This window comes from Sus scrofa, chromosome 6, assembly GCF_054392235.1.
Source record: "Sus scrofa isolate SSC_HxYL_T2T_F1_AM1 chromosome 6, Sscrofa_HxYL_maternal_Yorkshire_Landrace_v2.0, whole genome shotgun sequence".
In the NCBI taxonomy this organism is placed as follows: domain Eukaryota; kingdom Metazoa; phylum Chordata; class Mammalia; order Artiodactyla; family Suidae; genus Sus; species Sus scrofa.
Genome location: NC_139388.1, coordinates 161,965,071 through 161,987,945, shown reverse-complemented (window position 1 = coordinate 161,987,945; position 22,875 = coordinate 161,965,071). Strand labels below are relative to the sequence as shown.

Below are 22,875 nucleotides of genomic sequence, written 5' to 3'. Positions count from 1 at the left end.
ACAAACAACTCCCTTCTTTATCTAGCAAGTCACACATACTCTTCAATGCTGAGTTCCTGGAGGAATCCTCCTCCTCCAGGAAGCCTTCCCAGACCTACCCACTCACAGACTGGATCAGAGGTCTCCCTGTCTAATAGACCCGGCCACCCTGTGAAGTCACTCCTTCCTCCACTAAACTCTCCAGGAAGGGACCACCCCTGGGTCCTAGGCACCCTGCACAATGTCTACCCAGAGTGGGTGTGGGGGTTTATGTGGGGAAGGACTGAATCCAGACTCCATCCCAGGAACCCTCCCTCCTTCCCAGTCGCCTTATTCCTGCCTCCACGCGCTGGCTCTCCTTGCCTCTTCCCTCTTTCTCCTCCCTTCCCTCTCCAGAGCGGAGAAGGAACGGGACGCTCTTTGCCCAAATCGAGCCCTCTTTGTGGCCCTCGGTGTTCCCCTCAGCATAAGGCGACAATTAAATGGCCTTTCTGTTCTACCAGGCCCCGTGCTGGCCGCTGGGATAAAGCAAGAAATCAAAACCGGTTCTTCAACTGATGACTCTAAACCCCGACCAAATGGCATCTATAGTAACCACCGCGGGGGGCCATGAATTCTGCAGGGCTCGGGAAAGGGTGTCGCGCAAGGTAGCGGTGAAAACGTGCATCGCCAAACGGAAAAATCCGGGGACGGTGCGGGTGAGCCGGCCGGCGCTGTTCAGGCCAAGACGCACGCAACGCCTGGTCCCCTCTCAGATCACAGATCACAAGGCCTCGGTTGCCGTGGCAGCAGCGGTGGCTGTGGCGGCAGCCGCCAGCCCAACCAGGGTGCCCGGAGTTGTCCAGCAGTCCGAGGTCTGCGAGGACCTCACCGCGGCGGGGCGGGCCAACGCCATGGCCACCAAGTGGTTCACTGGGGCGCCTTTCGGGGTGCAGAGCCGCAGGTGCGTGTGGTGGGGCGGGCCCTCCGATGGGGGGCTGGAGCCCGGGGGAGGGGGAGCGATAGGAGGGGGAGGGCTGGCAGGGAGGCGTGGGGGCGGGATTTTCTCACCCCCTTCTGCCGGCTGCACTTCCCTTTTACCAGCGATATTATTTAAAGTCCTTTCAGGAGCCCTTACTATGTGCTGCTCAGAGAGGTCAGGTGGCCTGGCTCATAGTAGGTCACTCAACCCAAAAGTTGTGGGTAGGATTTCAGCCCAGGTATCATACATACATATGATATAGCTGGTGTGTGTGTGTATAAAATGATATATATATCATTACATATATATATATATATATATATATGTAATGGTATATACACATATATAACCTACTATGTGCCAGGCTCAGTTCTGGTATCTGGGGATAAAACAGTGAACAAAACAGCAAAACCCTTACTCATGAGCTTGCATTCTTGTTCCGGGAGGGGTGGCTGGAGTGGCTAAGAGAAGAGAAAAATATATAAAATGAGAGTGATAAGGGCTATAGAGAAAAAAAGTTGAGAGGATGAGCAGGCAAGTGCTGGAGGGGGGTGGGGTGGGGGCTCCACTGAGACGGTGACTCTTGAGGAAGGGCCCCCAGCAGAGGGTTAGGGGACCAGGCAGGGCTGGCATCTAGGGAGAGGGAACCTGGAAGGACAGAGACCCTGAGGTGGGCGCAGCCCTGTCCATCCTTCCCTGGCCAGCCCCGCAACCTCGCCTGCCATGGAAGCCAGCTCCCCACCCCCAGCGCTGCCCTCTCACCAGGTGTCTGTCCCTCCCAGGTTGGACATCTCTGCTGTTTCCCCCAGTCAGAAGTTCAGCACCTTCACAGGGGCCCCGGACGCCAGGGTTTATTCCCTGGACATGGTGGGTTTGCATGGCTTCCGGACTCTCCCACGTGGTCTGGCCACTGCCCCCCTGCCTCCCTCCCGACCCCCCGACCCCCATCCCCCCTGGATGAGCTGCGCTGAGGAGGGAGCATGCTTCACACCCGTCCAGGCCCTCAGTCCACAGCTCACAACTTGGCTCAGAGCCGGAGCCTCGGCCTGTTTGATAGACGCAGGACGGCAGTGAAACAGCCTGGGACTGGGTCACTTTGCTGCACAGCAGAAATTGACAGAACAATGTAAATCAACTATAATGAACATATTTTTTAATGATAAAAATTTTTTTATCATTAAAAAAATAAAAAACAGCACGGGCTGGGGCCACAGAGACCAGGCTTCCATTTCCAGCTCTTGCACAGACGGGCTGGGGACCCTTGAACGGGTTACTGCACCTCTCTGAAGTATAAGGGGGCCTGCGACAAAAGAATCATGATGTTACTTCAAGTGCCGTGCCCCTCGGAGCCAGGCTGGGAGGCTGGGGGAGGGGGGGCCCCAGAGGGGCATTGCCTGTCCACCCCCCCGGGAGAGGGTGACGGCGTGGCCAAGACTTGCTCAGTGGATAGACTGGTGGGTGCAGCTGGCCTCACTCTGACTGTGCTCTGCCTCAGTCCCACATAGGACCTGGGACTTATGGCTCCAAGGAGACCTGCTTCAGCAAGAAGAAGCTGAAGAGGGAGGTGGGCACAGGCTGGGCCAGGGCCCAGGAAGCCACCCGGCTGACCCAGCTGCCCCACTTCCAGTACCAGGCCATCATGAGAGAGAAGCGGCTGCAGGTAGACCCCTGGGCCCCAGGCCGCCCCACTGCGGGTGCCCGGTTGTCCCGTCCAGTCCCGGCTACCCCAAGGGTGGCCTGCAGAGTTCTCCCAGGCCAGGGGGAGCTCATCCTTTAAGGAGCACATCATGCCCGGAGCTCCTGCCCAAGTGGACATGCCTAGGTTCAAAGTTTTCACTGCTTTCTCTTCTCTTGGGGCAGAAGGAAAAGCTGGGGCCTGGCTCCTACAACTTGAAAGACTTCTTAGAACAGCTGCAGGAGAAGCCCGGCAGCACTCGGGGGCTACTCAGCTCCGGGGAGGTTCGCTTCCGAGGCCTCACTGGGGTAGGTGTGCAAGCCCCCTCTATCGGCAGGACCTGCAGCCTGTGTGGAGGGGGGCTGGAAGCTCCCTTCTCCTTACTGTCTCCAGGCTCTCCTCTGGGACCCACACCCCCTCGGCTTCCCAGTGCCACAGTCCGAGCCCACTGGCTGTCATGTGCTCCTGTGTCTCCTCCACCAGACCAGGAGCTCCCTGACAGCAGGGTCGGGTCTGGTTCATCTCTGAGTCGCCAGTGCAGAGCCCGGCTACACTGGGTGCTCAACAAACTCATCCATTTCTATCCATCTATCCATTCAGCACATAATGGCTGAGCACCTGCTAGTACCATGTACTGTTCTAGGCCCTGGGGATCCGGCAGATACAAAGACAAGGTCCCTGCTCTCATGGAGCCGTGGTCCTAGGGACAGAAATAGCAATACAAAGATGCAAATCACGTATCCTCAGGGCCATGAGACAGGGAGAGATGGTGAGTGGTGGAGGTGCCTTCTATAGGGTAGTCAGGGAAGGCCTCTGGGAGGAGGTGGCATTTGAGCAAAGCCTGCAGTAGGCGAGCAAGGGAGACTCAGGGGATCTGTGGGTGAGGGTGGGAGGAGATGAGAGCAGAGAAGTGAGGACAGGACATGAGGACCTGCCAGCAAGGTGGGGCCTTTGGGTTTAATTCCAAGCACTATTGGAAGGATTTGACAGGGAGAGGGCCTGACTTACCTGCTTGTGGGGGTGAGGGTTGGAGGTGTCCAGATGGGAGGTGATGGTAGGAGTGGGGGTGGCAGGAAGGCTGCAGGGGCATCGGTGTGAGTCGGGAAGATGACCCCACGTGGGAGGGTGCTGAGTGGGCTTCAAGCTCAATAAGGTCCTGAGGCCGAAGGCGGGGCTCACACCCGTGCCGCCAGCACTGCCCCTCCTCCCTGGCACTCCCTCTCTGTGCCAGACACTCTTGTCCTCCTCACGCCTCCAATGTGCCCTGAGCTTTCAACATGTGGCTTTTCCTAGAGGGGGGCTTTGCTCCTGCTGTTCCCACTGCCAGAAATGCCACCCCCCCGCCAGTGGCCCCTTGGCCTAAGGACGTCCTTCCCATCCCTCAACCCTCAGCTCCAAGGTCTGACCTGACCCACGAAGTGCCACCTTCCTTTCTCAGGAGTCCCGATGGCGGCAGTGTGTTCTGTGTCCCTCCCCCCCCTGCGCAGCTGCCCCGAGGGTGGATCACATCTGCCCAGTTGGTTCACTGCAGAGTTCCCAGGTCCTAGCAGCACCCAGCACATAGTAGGCATGCAGTAAGTCTTTGTGGACTAAGCGCATGTCTGCCTACTAAGTACAAGGCGCTCTGAAACATTCTAAAATTTTTTTTGGTCTTTTTGTCTTTTTAGGGCCGCACCTGCGGCATATGGAGGTTCCCAGGCTAGGGGTCCAATCGGAGCTGTAGCCACTGGCCTACACCACAGCCACAACAACGCGGGATCCAAGCCGTGTCTGTGACCTACACCACAGCTCTGGGCAACGCCGGATCCTTAACCTACTGAGCAAGGCCAGGGATCGAACCCGCAACCTCATGGTTCCTAGTCGGATTTCTTTCCACTGCGCCACGAGGGGAACTCCGAAACATTCTGATTTTTTTATGACCACTCCAGATGAGGCCCTAGAGGCTCAGAGAGGATAAACATCTGGCCAAGGGAGCCAGGCTGGCAAGCAGGACAGCATCCAAGCCCAGAGCCAGGGCCTTTCCTCCACACCTCACCACCGCAAAACCTTCTACGCAGCCTGGAAATTACCCCGAGCCAGCAGCCCATGCAAACTCATGCAGAAGCTGTAGCTGCACTGTAGGGAGAGGGGGAGCCTGGAGGCATTTAAAAATGAGTCATTACCTTCAAATCTAAAGTAATAACAGCTGACACTTAACACAGCCCTTGCCACGTGCCAGGCACTCTTCTAAGCACCGAGTGTACTAATTACTGTCATCCTCACAACCCCCTATGAGGCAGGCGCTATCACCTCCACGTTACAGATGAGAAAGCACGCACAGAGAGGCAAAGTGACTGCCTGAGGTCACAGAGCTACTAAGCCGCAGAGGCAGGATTGCATCCCATCTGTAATCCCAGGACCACTGCACTTTACCCCTGGGTTTGGCTCACCTGACGGTCTGGAGAACAGGGTCTAAGGTCAGAGCCCCACCGATGGCAGAGGGGTTGGGGGAACTAATCAGATGCTGTCTGTTTCCTCCTGTCCCGTGGCCTGTCTCTCCCTGCCGGCTGTCTCTTCTCCTCTCTGGTCCCCATATCTGCTCCTGCAGTAACCTCACCAGGCCCTGTAGGATTTCTCCAGGCTCAGGGCTGGACAGCAATTCCCTGAGGGAGCTCACTTCTGCGGGTTGCTTTTCTCAGCTGTCATCCGGCCATGAGACCTGGGCTGGGAACCTCGTGGCCTCCTCCTGCCTCTGGTCCCTCCAGTTGTCCTCCCACTGCTGGCAGGGCATGCCTACAAAGGCCACCTGTGTGGAGTGCTAACTTCTCCCTGGGGGCCATCCCAGTGCCAATGACAAAGCTGTGGACGCCTGCCTTGGGGGCCTGCAAATCCCCAAGAGGACGGGGCTGTTGACCCGCACCCTAATGCCTTCTCCTGGCACTGGGCTCTGCCTCCATCCCCTTCCTAGTACACCTGCCCTCTCTTGGCTTTGGGGACACAGGGCTCTGCAGCCCTGGAGTCCCTCTGCCATCCTCCCTCCACGCACCGCTCCTCCTTCCCAGCCCCGGCCCTCCCCACCACCCTCTTTGGGGTGATCTCTCTTGACCAGCCAGGCTCCCTGCAAGTGGCTCCCCATTCCCACCCTGGGTCCTCCTGGCCGGTCATACTCGGCCTGCCTCCCTCCATTCACAGCAGCTCATTCCTCAGGCCCGCTCTTCCCAGGAAATGGCGCCACCCAGTGGCCAGATCCAGAAATGCAGGGGCACCTTGTTACCAGCAGTGGTGGGGTCCGCGCTTGTGCCTTCTGTGCTTCTATCCCCTTGACCTCCGCACAGGCCTAAGCCAAGCTCACTGCTGCCCGGGGACAGCCCCGTGGCTAATTTCCTGGTTGCCTCCCATTGCCCAAGTCACCTAAGCGCCCTCATGCCTCAGCGTCAGCTCTCAGGCTTTAAGACCTCCCCACTCTCTTCCCAGTGTACCTGGCCCAGAGGTCTTAAAGCTGCCATTCCCAGCCCATCTACCTGGGACGCCCTCTCCTTTCACCTTCTGGAATCCTCCTCTTTCTTCTAGGTCCAGTTAAAAACATTTTTAAAAAGTTTTATTGAAGTATAGTTGATTTACAAGGTTGTGATAATTTATGCCATTAAAACTAAGTGACAATTTCTCCATTCCCACATACCTCTTCCCCCAGAATCATTCCCTTCTGCCTGGATCCCCCATAACATTCTCACTAAAATCATGGGCGTTCCCTCCATCTCAGGTGTGTTATTGAACCTGAAGGGTTGAAAGGGGCATGAAGGCTTTGCCCACAGGGCACCCAGCACTGGGATCTGCCTGGTCTGTGAGCTCCTGGAGCAGTGGCTGTTCTCACCCCTTTATAACCCTCACTTCCAAGGTCTCCCCAGAGGTGGCGGTGCTCATTGCCTGCCTACCCCCAGTGCTTGCACAATGCCTGGCAAACAGCAGAGGCTCAGAAAGGTCACACGTGGATTTTGCAGTCGGAACCCTTGTACTGCTCATTTAAGAGGCGGGGCCTTGGACACGAGATTTGCCTGAGACTCAGTTTTCCCATCTGCTGATTGCAGATGGCGCTGATTTGATCTCATTGGGTTGCCTCTAGGACCAAACGGTTAAGGCTGATGAAGCACCTAACACATTTACCTTCCTACTTCGGGGCTTTTCTCCTAAATATCCCTGGAAACCCCGGGGCCCTGGAAGGAAGCAACTTGCAGACCTGTTCCTCGGAGGGTGAACAAATGCCTGATGTGGTCTGATTCCTCCAGCAGAGCTTCCTGCCCCTTCTGCCTGGCCAGCCCAGTTCTCGGTTGCTTCCTGGGACGTTCCCCAGTCTGGAGGTGGGCAGGGCTAAGCCATCTGCGGGGCAGCAGCGACCTCGTGTGGCTAAAATGTGCAACGCAGCAGCAAACCTCCAGACGGGTCTTGACCGAAAGATGGCCACCCACCCATCACGCCACACTGCAGGGTGGCTCTCCTCACTCCACATACAAAGGACACACTTCAGATCCTGGGAGTTAAGGCCCCGTATGGTCATTCCACAGCTTTCAACCTCTCCTACCTCCTCCCCTCTTACCCACCCCCCCACACACCAAGGCAGCCACCGCACCCCAACTTATCAGGTGTTGGCTCCAGCTATGGGCTGGGCATATGCAGGAGGCTTTATAGACATTATTTCATTTCATCTCATTACCCTGGAAGAAAGTACTACTATTCCTATGCTAAAAATATGGACCAGAGGCTAAGACAGATTAAGTGGCATCCCCAAGGTCACTCAGCTAGGGAGCAGCAGAGCCAGGATTCAAACCCAGGGACTCCAGGTCCCTGCAGGTCACAGCACTGTTCACAGCACAGTGAGAAACCCATTCATGTCAATACAGGGCCATGACACAGGGGAATAAGGGATTTCCGAGACCACCAAAACAAGCAGTTGTCTGCGGTTGGGGTGAAAGGGGAAGGAAGGCTTCATGCCCAGCAGAGATGACATTGGAGCTGCCTTTGCAGGATTAGTAGAACTTTCCAAGGGCAAGAAGGCAGGAAAGGCATTTGGATGGCAGTAACAGCACCAGCAAGCAGAGGCAAGGAGGTTGGCAGAATGGTAGGTGTTTGGGGACCAGCAAAGGCCTCACTCTGGCTGAAGCATCAGATGTAGGAAGGGAACAGACCAGTGGGGACCTGGTGGAGTCTGACCTTGGCACTGAAGGTCTGAGCAAGGCCGACAGTGCTATGAGTTGGAGGGGGAGGGTGCTGTTAACACACAGGGGCTCTGAAAACCCTATTCCCCTCTGGGCAGGGGCGTCTCTTCCTCGGGGGCACTCAGAAGCACAGGGAGTGGGACTAATGGCCTTTCTGTCCCTCCCCCACCCCCAGAACTACTATCCGGGCCCTGGAAATTACGGGGAGAAGGGGAACCCATACACGAAGCTGGAGGAGAGTGCCTGGAACCGGTCTCATTCCGAGGGCCTCATGTGCAGAATGACCAACAAGCCACCCCCCTTGACTCCCCAGGTATCCCCTGCACCCGGCCAGGCCTCACCTGCCTTCCTGCCCAGCCCTGGGGCCGGGAGGGGGGAGCAGCCAGGGCAGGTGGGGGAACTCGAGGGCTGGGGTGGGGGGGTGGGGGGGTGATGATCTCCCAGGATTGTCCTCTGCGCTCTGTTCCAGGGAAGTGGTCTGGCCCCAGGCACCTACACCCTCAAAAGTGGCATCGAGGCATACGTGGCACGATCCATGGGCACCCGCGGCCCCTATGACATTTTCTCTGGTGACCGAAGCAAGCCCCAGCCTTATGGACATTACTCGGTGCAGGTATGTGTCACCTCCCCTGCAGGAAGACACAGCCGCTCCCCCCCCCCCCCCCGCCGCCGTGTGCCCCGCTCTTCCCACACCCTGCTCCCCCACCCCTCACAGCAAAGGTGGGGTAAGGCTGGCTGTGTTAGCCGGGGAAGCTGAGGCTAGCCTGCACCGTGTGGGGCCAGCGCCAGGATTTGAACCCCAGGGCATCTGTCTGACTTTGCTGCCAGTCCCCTCCCCTCTGCCCTGGCTCCAGCTGCCGAGAAGGTGCAGATGGCCTGCCAGAACCTGGATGAGGCAGGATGTCTTCTCTGTCCTGCTATTTTGGAAACACTTCCCAGGCACCAGAGACCCAGCTCAGCAGACTGGGCTAGTGGCAGTGTCCTGTTGACCAGGCCTGGAGGGCGGGGAGAGGAAACGGGTGGAAGTCTAGCTTTACACCCCCCCTTTCCTGCACCCATTAAATTCCTGTTGTGCGATCCAGAGCACCCTGGGCTCTGCTTTCACGACGATTGGACTGAAGTAAGTATTTGTCTAAACACCTGTTTTTCGTCTCCAGTCACTCATGTGTACCTTGGGCTGGGGGTAGTCGAGGTGCAGGGGAACCTGGCCCTGTGGTGCTTAACATGCTAACGGAAAAAGAAACCATCTCGAGTGAAAACAATGCAGACTCTTACCAGGGGGTGGCGCTACAGCAAAGGGCATCAGGGATGCTAGGAGTGCCATGGGCCTGGGGGTCGGGGGTGGGGAGCGGGAGAGTGAAATACATTTGGATCAGTTGGTAAATTGCCACTGAAGGAGCCCTGCAGCCTGGCTCCTCCCAGGGGGCCTCCTAGGCCTCCCCATGACCAGCTACCAGGGGTGTCCAGCCCAGCCTAGTGGAGGCCCCCGCACCCTCCTCAGGCCCTACTGCCAACACTCAGGCCCCAGGATTATATTTTGTAGCATCTAAAAAACAATGGGGAGTTCCCATTGTGGTGCAGCGGAAACAAATCCGACCAGGAACCAGGAGGTTGCAGGTTTGATCCCTGGCCTCGCTCAGTGGGTTAAGGATCCGGTGTTGCCATGAGCTGAGATGTGGGTCGAAAATGTGGCTCAGACCCTGTGTGGCTGTGGCTGTGGTGTAGGCCGGCAGCTGTGGCTCCGATTAGACCCCTAGCCTGGGAACCTCCATATGCCAAGGGTGTCTCCCTAAAAAGACAAAAATAATAACAATAACGGACTTTTTAAAGAGCAGTTTTAGGTTCATGGCCAAAGCGAGCAGAAAGCACAGTGTTCCCGTGTGCCCTCTGTACCCCCTACATGCCCAGCCCCCCACTAACAATAATCCACCCAGGAGGGAAACATTTGTTACGATGCATGAATCAACACAGACACGTCATTATCACCCAGAGGTCGTCCCATTAGGGTTCACTCTTGGTGTTATACCTGCGATCCGGGGCACCCTGGGCTTGGCCAAATGTGTAATGAGGTGTATCTACACTCACGGTATCATCAGAGTCGTTTCACTGCCCTGAGCCTCCTGTGGGTTTGCCCATCACACTGGTTTTTAAACACGTGGACTGTTCCTCCTGCTCAGAACAAAGCCTGACTCATCAAACATCCATGAAAGGAGTGAAAAAAAGGAGAAATGGGAGTTCCTGTCGTGGCACAGTGGTTAAGGAATCCAACTAGGAACCATGAGGTTGAGGGTTCGATCCCTGGCCTTGCTCGGCGGGTTAAGGATCCAGCGTTGCCGTGAGCTGTGGTGTAGGTCGCAGACGTGGCTTGGATCCCGCGTTGCTGTGGCTGTGGTGTAGGCCGGCGGCTACAGCTCTGATTAGACCCCTAGCCTGGGAACCTCCATATGCTGCGGGAGTGGCCCTAGAAAATGCAAAAAGACCAAAAAAAAAAAAAAAAAAAGAAAGAAAGAAAAGGAGAAATGGATGAAAGCAAGAGGTTGCAGGGTGCAGCTCATCCCAGGGAACAGTTAGAGATGCCTGGCGGGGTCTCTGCATCTCCATGCACCTGGCTGGGGATGGGCTGGCCTGGCTGTGGGACAGTGGCCAGCAGGACAGATGGTGGCCTCCTTCTGTGGCCACCTGCTTGTCTCTGATTGTGGCAAGGGTCCAGAAACAGCTCTTGCTTTCCCTGCCAAAACAGGTATCTTTTTGTCCCCCATTCTATTTTTCAGAAAAAAAGGCCCAGGGAACTGATGAATTTTAAGAGCTTCGTGGAAGAACTTAACTCACGTCACAATAAGAAGCGCGGAGTTTTTTCAAAAGTTTCCCGCAACCCGGAAACCCCTCCAGAAAGAATTTATTGGGCCACCCTTAGCCAGTGCCCCCGAAAACTAGTCAGTGTCTCCCCCAAGGCCTTCCATCCCTCCTCTCTTGGAAGGGGGCTCTCCTGCATGGGTAGGACGGGGTGGAAGTGATGGTTTCGGGGGAGAGCTCAGCTTGGGGTAGCAGACCCACCCAGTTCCCAATCCCAGGAGATCCCAGGATTGTACTTACTGGTCACGTTGGGTCGGTTCCCTCTCACTGTCTGAATCGGGGTTCATATGCCTGTCCCGTGAGTGTAACCAGGAGGCTGTGAGAATTCAGTTTGGTTAGTACTAGAGCCTACAGCCCGGAGCCCTGCCAGGAGAAGTGCCAGCCAGCATCCATCTCTGCCTCTCCCTCCCCTGCAGAGAGGACTAGGGTGAAACTGGAGCAGGGCAGAGTGTGAAGGGGTGGGGGTGTCTGATGCACAGCTGCTCCATCCAAGGGAGGGGTGGGCTTCTCTCTGGGGGCTCCGTAGCCCATGGTCTGAGTAGACCCTGGACTTTAGTTGGTTCTCCAAGCAGGGCCTGCCCCTTGCCCTGGAGTGGGGGAGAATGGTAAGGGCTTAGGAAGGGGTGGGAGCCAAGAAATGAAAAACGAGGCCTTCCCATTGTGACTCAATGGAAATAAACCCTCATCCATGAGGATGCGGGTTTGATCCCTGGCCTCACTCAGTGGGTTAAGGATCCGGTGTTTATGCAAGCTGCAGTGCAGGTTGCAGATGCGGCTTGGATCTGGTTTGGCCGTGACTGTGGCGTAGGCCAGCAGCTGTAGCTCTGATTCAACCCCTATCCTGGGAACTTCCACATGCTGCACCTGTGGCCCTTAAAAAAAAAAAAAAAGAAAGAAAAAAGAAGTGAAAAAATGGTACCAACATGTCCTGAACGCCTGCTCTTGGCCAGGCCTCCCCTTAGGGAGGGACCATCTTTTGCATTTCACAAAAGGAAGCTGAGGTCCAGTGATAGGAAGGGATTGGCTCAGACTGCCCAGGAAGGGGGCAAAGGAGCCAGGATGGGAACCAGCTCATCTAGCTCCAAAGTCTGCACGGCTTCCACTCCCCGGGCTGGGGTCTGGAGCACCTCTCTGGACCCTCCGGAACCTGGAAAGAGGTGTCAGGCTGATGGGAGGGGGCTAGAGCAGGTGGCATGGGTCAGGAGGGCACTGGAGGGCCCCTTCACCCCCAGGGGACGGGCTCCTGGTAAGTAGGGTAGCTCCCACAGTCCTTGACTCAAGGCCCAGGGCTGCCAGGTGGGTGAGGTCAGCAGCCTGGAGCCCGCGCCCGCCCTGGCCCAGGCTGACCACCGCCAGGCTTCTCCAGCTTTCAGCCTTGTTTCTTACCCGTAGGCCACGTCTGGTCCCGGTATGTGGCTTCCTCCAGAGAAGGAATGCAAACACGTCAACCGGCCTCCTTTCCTGCTGTCCTCCAAGCGGATAGGCATCAAGGCCTACCAGATGATTCTGGGGAGCTGGGTGAGTGGCTCTGAGTGGGGGACCAGGGGCGGGGAACCCTCTCCTGCCTCTGCGGGCAGCCCCAAGGTCTCCTTCCCCCTGAGAATGGATGCTCCGAGGGAGCTGGGTCCCACTTCTTCTCTCCACCAGGGACTAACCCCTGCTCCCCCAGTCTCGTTTCTCTAAGGCAGTGGTTTTCAAACTAGAGTGGCCTTAGCATCACCCAGAGGGCTTGCTGGACCACAGATGGCTGGGCCCTACGCCAAGAGCTTCTGATTCAGTAAGCCTGGAGTGGGGCCTGGGAACCTGCAGTTCTCATGAGCTCTCAGGTGATGCTGATACTGCCGTTCCAGGCACCAGTTTGAGAACCACTGCGCTAAGGGGCGCCACCCCAGATCCATCCCACCCGTATTTTCCCAGGGAAATACGCTCCCACCCTTCTCTTTGTATTTGTCTTGGGGCCTCAGGGGCAGCTGTGGGAGTTGCTCCGTTATCCCTAGTCGAGCAAGGACCCCTCTGCCCCCTCCCCCCTTGGTCCCCTCCCCAGCAGCAGCCACCCCGGCCGGAGTGATGTAATCTTTGGCTTGTACGACAGCCAAGCTCTTGGGTTCGTGTGCCTGCCTTCCTCATTCACCAGATGGCATCGAGCATTGGCTTCATTCCGTTTCTTATTCTTGTCCAGTTTTTAAGCCCACCTTTTCCTGGGGTCCAGCAACCATACAGAAAAGAGCACAAGTCCTAAGTGAATTGCTCCATGAATTGTCACAGAATGTCCCTGGGAAACCAGCCTCCAGAGGGTTGAAGAGCACTTTCTTGCACCCGGGGGCTCCACCCCCCACCTCCCTCCCCATCGGGTGTTCCCTGCACTTCTGAAGTCAGGTGTAACTTCAGTAGCGCAGGTTAGTTTTGCCTGGTTTTGAAGAGCTGTGTGTGTGTGTACATATATATATATATGTTTGCTTTTTTTTAGGGCTGCATTTGCGGCATATGGAGGTTCCCGGGGTTAGGGGTCTAATCAGAGCTATAGCTGCTGGCCTACACCACAGCCATAGGGAATCTGAGCTGTGTCTGCGACCTACACCACAGCTCACAGCAACGCCAGATCCTTAACTCCCTGAGCGAGGCCAGGGATCGAGCCCGCAACCTCATGGTTCCTAGTGGGATTCGTTTCCACCGAGCCACGAGGGGAACCCCAAGAGCTGTATATTTTTAAGCTGTGCCTTTCTTCTGGTCTCCCTGGTAATAGCTTGCTTGTAACCTCATTGCCTTCCCGCGAAGCTCCCCTGCTCCCCACGGCACCCCCACACCCCACCTCTCCCTCTTCTACTCCACGCCTTTGGCTCCTGAGTGATGGCCTGGCCCCACCCCTCGCTGCCCTATCTGGTTCTTGTGAGGTCCAGCTGCTCAGGTCCCCCACCTCTCTTCTTTTCTCGCCTCCAGCCTGCACCTCCTACAGGGGAGAGGGTCTTCAATCAGGGACCCCAAATGAGATGTTTAGACAAGAGCCAAAATGACCGTGCTGCCCCCACGGGAGTGGGGGGCCACCCAAATCGGGGGCTGATGTGAGGGCCAGCCCAGAGGCTGCGTTCGCCCTGCCCCACCCGGGGCAGGAAGCCCCTCTGCCTGCACCCCAGCCAGGAGCCTGCTCCCTCATGAGCCATGCCTTTCCCTTGTGGGAGGCAGTTTCAGCTTCACACTGGACGAGTGTCTGGTTCCTAACAGTCTGCAGCCCACCCTTGGGACAGAGTCTCTGCAGATGGCAGATGGCGGGTTCCTGTCCTGCTGTTCTCCTGTCCTCCCTAGGCACCCTGGGCAGGTTACACGGCTGCTGCGAACCTCTCTGTTGGCACCTCTTGTATCTACAACCCAGGTTTCTGGGTGGGATGGTGTATGGTTTTCTAGAGCTGCCATAATAAAGAACCACCCACTAGATGCTTTAAGACAACAGAAGTCAACCATAAAAAAGAACAAAATCATGCCATTTGCAGCAACATGGATGGAACCAGAGACTCTCATCCTGAGTGAAGGCAGTCAGAAAGAGAAAGACAAATACCATATGATATCACTTATATCGGGAATCTAATACACAGCACAAATGAACCTTTCCACAGAAAAGAAAATCATAGAACAGACGTGTGGTTGCCAAGGCAGAGGGGGAGGGAGTGGGATGGATTGGGGATCTGGGGTTCATAGATGCCAGCTATTGCCTTTGGAATGGACAAGCAATGAGATCCTGCTGCATAGCCCTGGGAACTATGTCTAGTCCCTTATGATGGAGCCTGATAATGGGAGAAAAAAGAATGTAGACATGTATGTGTGACTTGCTGTACAGTAGAAAATTGACAGAACACTGTAAACCAGCTATAATGGAAACAAATTAAAATCATTAAAAAAAAACAACAACAAGAGAAGTTTATCCTCTCACAGTTCGTGGGGGCTGGAAGCTTGCAATCCAGGTACCAACAGAACCACATTCCCTCTGAAAGCTAGGGGAGAACCCTTCCTGGCCTCTTTCTAGCTGCTTCTGGTGGCCAGCATCCCTTGGAATCCATTGGCTCTCAAACGCATCACTCCAGTCTCCGCCTCCCTAGCCTGTGGCCCTCGTCCCCCCGTGTGTGTCTTCTTATGAGGACATTGGTCCCCCTGGATTAAGGACCCACCCTTCTCCAGTAGGACCTCATTTTAACGGATGACACCTGCAGCTATTTCCAAATAAGGTCACACTCTGAGGTCCTGGGGTTAGGACTTCAACACAACGCTTTGGGGAACACAATTCAACCGATAACGGATGGAGGAGGATGGAGCCTGGGAGGCACGGGGCTTGAGATCAAGTCTCCAAGGCAGGCATCCAGCTTGCTAACACCCTGCCTCCTCTCCCCGGTGCAGAACCCTGTAGGGGTGGGGCGCTACCTCAACACCCAGGCGATGGAGACAAAGGACCATCGGCAGCGGTACCGGTCCCTGTACTTGGGCAGATCCAAGCGCTACCCCTCGGACCCGGCCCAGGACAGGCTCATGCAGTGAGTACCACTGGAGCTCCAGCAGAGGGGTGAGGGCACAGAGGGGCTTACTCTGGACTGGGCTGGGGTTCCCCTAGCTTGGGCTTGGTTCCTATGGGAATGTAGCTGCTGTCCCTAGCACCAGCCAAATAGCTGTGGAAAGAGTTCAGATCCTGGCCCTGATCTTACTGGCTGTGTGAGGTGGGGCATGTTGCTTAACCTCTCCGAGCCTCACTCTCCTCAGCTGTCAAGGGAGCAGAGGACTGTGGAGACCTCAGTGAGATACTCTGTTTAAAGCTGGTGGTAAGGAGAACAGGAACTCAACCCACACTAACTCCTCCACCCACGACCCACACAGTGTAAGGCTGCCTTGCGTGGCTTCACCCCAGGGAATCTATTTCTTGGCATTTAAAACGAGGTTGCTGAAACTCATCTCAGGAAGTTGTCGCGAAGCCTAAAGAAAAAAGTGCATGAAGTAGCATGACTAACTGTAGAACAGCTGGCAAATTATCAGCATGTTTTATTGAGCTCAGATGCCATCAGTTGCCATATAATCTCAATTTCAGAAATGGTAAAATGTAAATGCATATGCACTTTAGACTTGGAAATTCTGTCCTTCTGTCATTGGAAATTCCGGTGAGGGCCCAAGGACCAGATTCTGGGGACCAGATCTCTCAGCGAAAATCAGCTTTTAAATATGGAAGCCAGGAGTTCCTGCTGTGGCACAGTGGGTTAAGAATCCTACTGCAGAAGCTCAGGTCATTGCCGAGGTGTGGGTTCAATCCCCCACCTGGAGCAGTGGGTTAAAGGATCTGGCATTGCCTCAGCTGTGGCATAGGTTGCAGCTCTGGCTTGGATTCAAACCCTGGTCTGGGAACTTTCATATCCCACAGGTGTGGCCACAAGTTTTTTTGTTTTTGTTTTTGTTTTTAATATGGAAGCCAACCATAGGGAAAATACAGAAGCCAGCCTGACGATGGTCAGGCTGGTGCATGATTCTCTCTGGGACTCAGGTTCATTGTTCATGAAGCTCTGACTTAATTGGGCTCTTGGGTCAGGCGGACTGAGGCACAGAAGGTAGGTCATAAGTTGGGAAGAAGGATTTCCTTATAGTCTTTGATTCGTTTGAAAGACCTGTCTTCTGCTTGGCTCTGCCCTGGGTACCGCTGAGCTGCTGATCGTTTTCAGGTAATGAGAAATGGTCCCCCATTCATTTACTGAATTTTTCAACTCTGAGTTCATATTTTAATTTCTGAGAGGTTTTGGGGGGCTTTTTTTTTTTTTTTGTCTTTTTGCTATTTCTTTGGCCGCTCCTGCGGCATATGGAGGATCCCAGGCTAGGGGTTGAATCGGAGCTGTAGCTGCCGGCCTGCACCAGAGCCGCAGCAACGTGGGATCCGAGCCGCGTCTGCAACCTACACCACAGCTCGTGGCAACGCCGGATCGTTAACCCACTGAGAAAGGGCAGGGACCGAACCCGCAACCTCATGGTTCCTAGTCGGATTCGTTAACCACTGTGCCACGATGGGAATTCCTTTTTTTTTGCTCTTTTTACTAACAACATAATCTTATGTCCTGGATACAGTGCTTTCTCATCCTTTGAACATATGAAGACCCTTGCCTGACATCATCTCCCTTCTTTTCAAAAATTTTTTTTTCTCACTGTTTTGGCCTGAGTCTTCCACATCAGAGAATTTTCTCAAATATCTGGGGGTTCCTGACTGTGCACGCATATCCAACTAAAAATCCTACTGAATTTTTAGGCTCTGGGGTACTTGTTGATCATGGGTTTCACCATGGCCTGGCCAATTTGGGTGTTTTCCTTGGGGCAGTTTCAATATCAGTGATGTTTCCATGTCAGAGGTCTTCTTCTCCTGGCATTGGCTGGAGAAACTCTGCTGGGGGATATAAACCTGGCTGCCAGAGCTTTAAGTGGAAAAGAACATAGAAGTCTCATTATTTAGTGCTTGAACTCCCATTTGAATCCTGTTCTTTTTCTGCTTTTTTTTGGGGGGGGGGGTGTTTGTTTGTTTCTGGTTGCCTACAGCATGTGGAAGTTAGGCCAGGGAACGAACCCAAGCCACAGCAGTGACCCCAGCCACCAGTGACAATGCTGGATCCTTAACCACTAGGCCATCAGGGAACTCAGATTCCTTGTTTTATTGGTTTGTTTTTTTTTTTCTTTTTAGGGCCACACCCACAGCACATGGAGGTTCCCAGGCTAGGGGTCCAATCAGAGCTACAGCTGCCAGCCTACACCACAGCTACAGCGACATCAGATCTGAGTCGTGTCTGCAACCTACACCACAGCTCGTGGCAATGCCAGATCCTTAACTCACTGAGCAAGGCTAGGGATCGAACCGGAAACCTCATGGTTCCTAGTCAGATTCATCTCTGCTGCGCAACAACAGGAACTCCCAGATTCCCTGTTTTAAAAAGGGTTCTCATGACGTCATCTCTGCCTGGTGTCATCCTGGACAGAGACCCTCTGTATCCGGAGAATGAATTCTCCAATCTTCCTTTGTGAAGGGCACTCTTCTGGGTGCAGAGAGTGGAGAGGGAAGCTGATGTTACATAGACTTTCAGTCAATGTCCCTGTTTTGGTTCCACCTTCATCCTCCTTCCAGAGGTACCTGGTGCTGCCAATTCCTTGGTCTTTTTTTTTTTTTTTTTTTTTTCTTTTTAAGGCAGCACCTGCAGTATGTGGAAGTTCTCACGCTAGGCACTGAATCAGAGCTGCAGCTGTCGGCCTACGCCACAGCCACAGCAATGCTGGATCCAAGCCATGTCTGTGACATACACCACAGCTCAGGGCAACGCCATATCCTTAACCCACTGAACTAGGCCAAGGATCAAACCCACAACCTCATGGTTCCTGGTCGGAATCGTTTCCACTGTGCCATGACGGGAACTCCTTAAATATTCTTTATTACTGCTGCTGCTTCTATTCTTTTTGTCCATGTGGGCATATGATTTTAAATTTGTATTCATTTACTCCTATATTAGTGACACTTCAGGAGGAATGCAGGTGAGTATATGCATTCAATCCACTGAAAAGTGAGGTGAAATTTCTGTGTTTTAGAGGTAAACGAAAAATCTTGCACGTATCAGATTTAAGAAGACAAATAACCTACAATCTAAATACAAGCCAATCAGGAGTTCCCACTGTGGCACAGCAGAAACGAATCTGACTAGGAACCATGAGGTTCCGGGTTGGATCCCTTGCCTCGCTCAGTGGGTTAAGAATCCGGCGTTGCCATGAGCTGTGATGTAGGTCACAGACGCGGCTCGGATCCCGCGTTGCTGTGGCTCTAGTGTAGGCCGGTGGTACAGCTCCGATTCGACCCCTAGCCTGGGAACCTCCATATGCCTCAGGATCGGCCCTAGAAATGGCAAAAGGACAAAAAAAAAAAAAAAAAAAAAAGACTTTGATAGTCAAACTGTCATTCACATGCAAGGCAAACAGAGGAGCACAAGGATTTGGGATGTATACCAAATATATCTTTTCTGAAAATATTATTGGAGGATATACTCCCAATCAAATGAAAAATGAATTAGCACAGAGAGCACAAGCAAGGAGAAGACACAATATGCAAGACTATATCTAGCTATGATACACCATATAACTATGACCCATAACAAAAAGAAAAATGGCAATACAAATACCAGGCAAAGTCGACTTCGAAGCAAAAATATTAAATGGGACAAAGGTGAGCTTTCATGATAAACGATAAAGTCCGTGGAGCAGGAGAGGCCGTGGGTCTGGAACACAATGTGGCCTTGAACTATTTGCTGTCCAGGCGAGCGAGAGTGTGTGTGGGAGAGTCTGGAATGCGTAGTGACAGCTATTCGTTCTCACCTGTTCCTCCCAAGCCTTACCTGCTTCTTCCTGCCAGACTGAAGGTTCTGGGCTTCCAGCCAGGCAGCCTGGGACATGACTCCTGCATGAGAAAGAAGACTGTTTTCAGTCTTTAGAGCTATGCACATAGTAGGTGCTTCATAAGTGTGGTTGACTGGCCAATGCCCTGGGTTTTCTGCCTGGCCATCTTTCTGGCTCTTACAGCCAGGTCTCTTTATTCCAACTGGCCACCCTCTGGCTGTGTGGACGTGCGCATTATACACTCCAGCCAGGTCACACTTGGTACCACTCTGGCTACACTGTGATCTGCTCTTAAAACACCTTTCTCCTAGTTTCTGTCTAGAAAAACTCCATTGATCCTCCACACCTCTGCCTTCATATGAAGTCTTCCCTGATTTCTCCAGACCACACCTCTTTCTTCTTAGCCCCTTGTAAATTCCCAAACTGGATCACTTTTCCATTATTTTGTAATGGTTTATTCACATGCCAGTGGTCCCGACCAAGCAGAACTTCTCTATTCTCAAACTCCAGGGTCTAGCTGGCAGGCATAGAAGGAGCTCAATGCTCAATGTTCAAGGATGAATCGGTGCCTTTATTGACCTGACATTTTACTATAAAACATTTTACTATAAAACACAAAAATAGAAAGGATTTTACAGTGTACCCCTATATATGTACCACATATACTATTAATATTTTACTCTTGTTTTCTTGCATATCCTTCTCTCTATCCATTAATCACCTGTCTACCTATTATCATCCTTCTACCTATGAATCCTCTTATAATTGGATAAATTTCAAAGTAAATGGCAGACATCCATACTTCCTCCCTAATACTTCAGTAGGCGTACTAATTTATTTAGCATTTTAAAGTCACATTCCTTATCCAGAAATGTGAAAATAACCATAAGCATCCATTTTTATAATAATAATATATTTTTATGTTATTGGGTATATTCACCACCTGCAAAATGATTTTACATGTATGTACTCTACGCAATAACTTTAAAAGGGTGGAATGACTCTCCATGTTTTTCAGTTGCAACAACTGAAGTTCGGAGAGAGAAAGGGATCTCCTAAAGTCGTGGCTAGGCAATAGCATTTGTGCACGCCGTCTTTAAAAATTAACTGAGCTTAGACCATGATGGAAGATTACGTGAGGAAAAGAATGTATATATGTGTGTGTGTGTGTGTATGTATATATATGACTGGGTCACTTTGCAGAACAGCAGACATTGGGAAAACACTGCAAGCCAATTATACTCTAATTGAGCACTTACTATGTGCCAGGCACATCCTGGCTACTGGGATACTGCAGAAGAGAACCAGTAGTTCTGTTCCAGAGGGGCTCCCAGCTTCCTGCGGAAGGCACTCCCTCCGCAATGTACAGTCAAAGGGCAGCATGAGAAGGATGAGGGCAGGGGGGCCTATGACTTTTCTATGTCCACTATTAGGAAAGAATCAGAGCAAAGGGAGGGACACCAAACTGTGGTCAGGGACTCTGGGCTGGAATTCTTGTCATCAGGCTGACCTCAGGCAGGTTCTCTCCTTTCTCTGGCCCTCATCTCCTTCTCAGCGTTGGACTAGATGATCTTTGAGGTGCCAGGATTTTGTATTTGAAGTTCTTACAAACCAGTGGGGGCTCTAATGAGACAAACTAGGTGTAAAGTAGAGGACTCTCCTCTTTGGAACCAGGTTGTTTCATTGGAACAGCTCTAGAGGGCATCAATCTTGGCCTCTCACCCAATGTAGGATCCCCTAGGAAGCAAAACAAATACATACCTGTTTGTCCTCTGTGGGTGCCCCTCCAGGTTTGGGGGCTTGCTCTCTTCCAAGAGACCAGTTTTTTTGGTGTTCTTTTTTTCCTGTCTTTTTAGGACCGCACCTGCCGTATATGGAGGTTCCCAGGCCAGGGGTGCAATTGGAGCTATAGCTGCTGGCCTACACCACAGCCACAGCAATGTAGGATCCAAACTGCATCTATGACCTGCAACGCAGCTCCCGGCAACACCGGATCCTTAACCCCTTGAGCGAGGCCAGGGATTGAACGGGTGTCCTCATGGTTACTAGTCAGCTTCGTTTCCACTGAGCCACGACAGGAACTCCCCACAAGAGACCAGTTTCATTTTCTCTTTCTCTCTGTCTTTTTAAAGGGAAAGAATCACACCTTTTACTAAGGGGAAGTGCCCTCCAACGGTGGATCACAATTCAGATCCTATTCCTTAAGGCCACATATGAAGGACAGCCTGCAGTGGCCAGAAGACCCAAAGGCCTGAAGACAAATCTGGGGATGGGAGGGTAGGAGTGGGAATGGCAGTGGGGGTGGGGTGGGGCCTTAGAGAAAGGACACATAGGAATGCCTGGGAGAAGAGAGAGGGGTGGGGGGACCCCTTTGCTGGAGACATCTACTGGGAGGTCACAATGTCTGCTGGGACAGCTGGGGCCAGATATCCTTTGATACGAGAGACCAATTATCCTGAGAATTCAAATCGGACAGTGACATGAACATGGGAGCAGATGGACTAAAGGGGTAGAATGTGGTTGACACTCTTGGAACCCCTTCAATTCTAAAGCCAAACTACTTGACTCCCTGTTCATTAAAATCCAAAGAGAATTGGGAGAGTGCAGCGTATGTCATCAGGCAGCTATTCACCCTCTCCAGGAATGCTCCATCTCCATCCCAGGATGTTTCTGGAAGCCTGGCAGGACCAGATGCCATGAGGAGGCTGCTGACCTCCAGGCGATGTGCAGCCATTGGGAATATCCAGTTCCACCCCACAAGGCAGGCCTCGTGGCATGCCAGTCTAGCCTAGAGGTGAGTCTGGGGGTTGATCACAATGTCTTGAGCTTCCATCATTCACTTTTTTTTTTAGGTCTTTGTTTTTTCTATTATAGTTGATTTATATTGTTCCCTCAATTTCTGCTGTACAGCAAAGTAACCCAGTCATACATACATATACATGTGTATATAGGTACATATTCTTTCTTTCACATTATCCTCCATCATGTTCTATCACAAGAGATCAGATAGCGTTCCCTGTGCTATACGGCAGGATTTCATTGCTTATCCACTCCAAATGCAATAGTTGCATCTACTAATCCCAGACTCCCAGTCCATCCCATTCCCTGATCCTCACCCTCACCCTCAGAAACTACAAGTCTGTTCTCTAAGTCCATGAGTTTGTTTCTTTTCTGTAGATAGTGTCATTTGTGCCATATACTAGATTCCAGATATGTGATATCATATGGTATCATAATTGATTTGTATATGTTTTTCTTTCTTCACTTTGTATGAGAGTCTCTCATTCCATCCATGTTGCTGCAAATGGCATTATTTTGTTCTTTTAAATGGCTGAGTAGTATTCCATTGTGTATATATATACCGCATCCTCTTAATCCATTCATCTGCTGATGCACATTTAGGTAGTTTCCATGTCCTGGCTATTGTGAATAGTGCTGCAATGAACATAGGGGTGCATGCATCTTTTTCAATGAAAGGTTTGTCCCCACAGATGCCCAGGAGTGGGATTGCTGGATCATATGGTAGTTCTATATTTAGTTTTCTGAGGTACCTCCACTCTGTTTTCCACAGTGGTTGTACCAATTTCCATTCCCACCAGCAGTGAAGGAGGGTTCCCTTTTCTCCACACCCTCTCCAGCATTTGTTACTGTTGACTTGTGGATGATGGCCATTTTGACTGGTGTGAAGTGGTACCTCATAGTAGTTTTGATTTGCATTTCTCTAATAATTAGTGATGTATCCTGCTACTTTGATGAATTTGTTGATCATTTCGAGTAGTTTTTGTGTGGAGCCCTTAGAGATTTCAATATATAGTTTCATGTCATCTGCATAGAGTGACAGT

At 52.6% G+C, this 22,875-nt stretch overlaps 1 protein-coding gene and 2 long non-coding RNA genes across 5 annotated transcripts; 1 reads left to right on the top strand and 2 right to left on the bottom strand.

Annotated features, from left to right (window-relative positions):
• Positions 1 to 767: 767 nt before the first annotated feature.
• On the top strand, positions 768 to 21,621 carry CIMAP2 (ciliary microtubule associated protein 2). Of its 3 annotated transcripts, none has more exons than XM_084965018.1 (10): positions 768 to 922; positions 1,723 to 1,807; positions 2,436 to 2,600; positions 2,804 to 2,923; positions 7,980 to 8,117; positions 8,274 to 8,417; positions 10,576 to 10,737; positions 12,050 to 12,175; positions 15,041 to 15,174; positions 21,166 to 21,621. In XM_084965018.1, the coding sequence occupies exons 1-10, from the start codon at positions 873 to 875 to the stop codon at positions 21,236 to 21,238; spliced, it is 1,197 nt and encodes a 398-aa protein (XP_084821144.1). In that variant the 5' UTR covers positions 768 to 872; the 3' UTR covers positions 21,239 to 21,621. The 3 variants fall into 3 exon arrangements, with proteins under 3 accessions (XP_084821144.1, XP_020952242.2, XP_084821143.1); XM_021096583.2 differs by having other exon boundaries at positions 2,801 to 2,923; XM_084965017.1 differs by having other exon boundaries at positions 2,801 to 2,923; positions 10,576 to 10,798.
• On the bottom strand, positions 2,136 to 12,175 carry LOC110261224 (uncharacterized). Its single transcript, XR_002345178.2, has 3 exons — positions 12,044 to 12,175; positions 10,898 to 10,973; positions 2,136 to 2,240 (listed from the first exon to the last, which is right to left on the bottom strand). It is a non-coding gene; the product is annotated as an uncharacterized LOC110261224 (long non-coding RNA).
• Positions 13,515 to 20,923, bottom strand: LOC106509903 (uncharacterized). Its single transcript, XR_001307889.3, has 3 exons — positions 20,795 to 20,923; positions 19,033 to 19,094; positions 13,515 to 13,604 (listed from the first exon to the last, which is right to left on the bottom strand). It is a non-coding gene; the product is annotated as an uncharacterized LOC106509903 (long non-coding RNA).
• Positions 21,622 to 22,875: the final 1,254 nt, after the last annotated feature.

Coding starts and splice junctions, on each gene's coding strand:
- CIMAP2 (XM_084965017.1), top strand. CDS start 873: ATGGCCACCAAGTGGTTCACTGGGGCGCCTTTCGGGGTGCAGAGCCGC. Junction 2,924..7,979: donor GCTTCCGAGGCCTCACTGGG/GTAGGTGTGCAA, acceptor CCCCACCCCCAG/AACTACTATCCGGGCCCTGG. Junction 15,175..21,165: donor GCCCAGGACAGGCTCATGCA/GTGAGTACCACT, acceptor GTCTTTTTAAAG/GGAAAGAATCACACCTTTTA.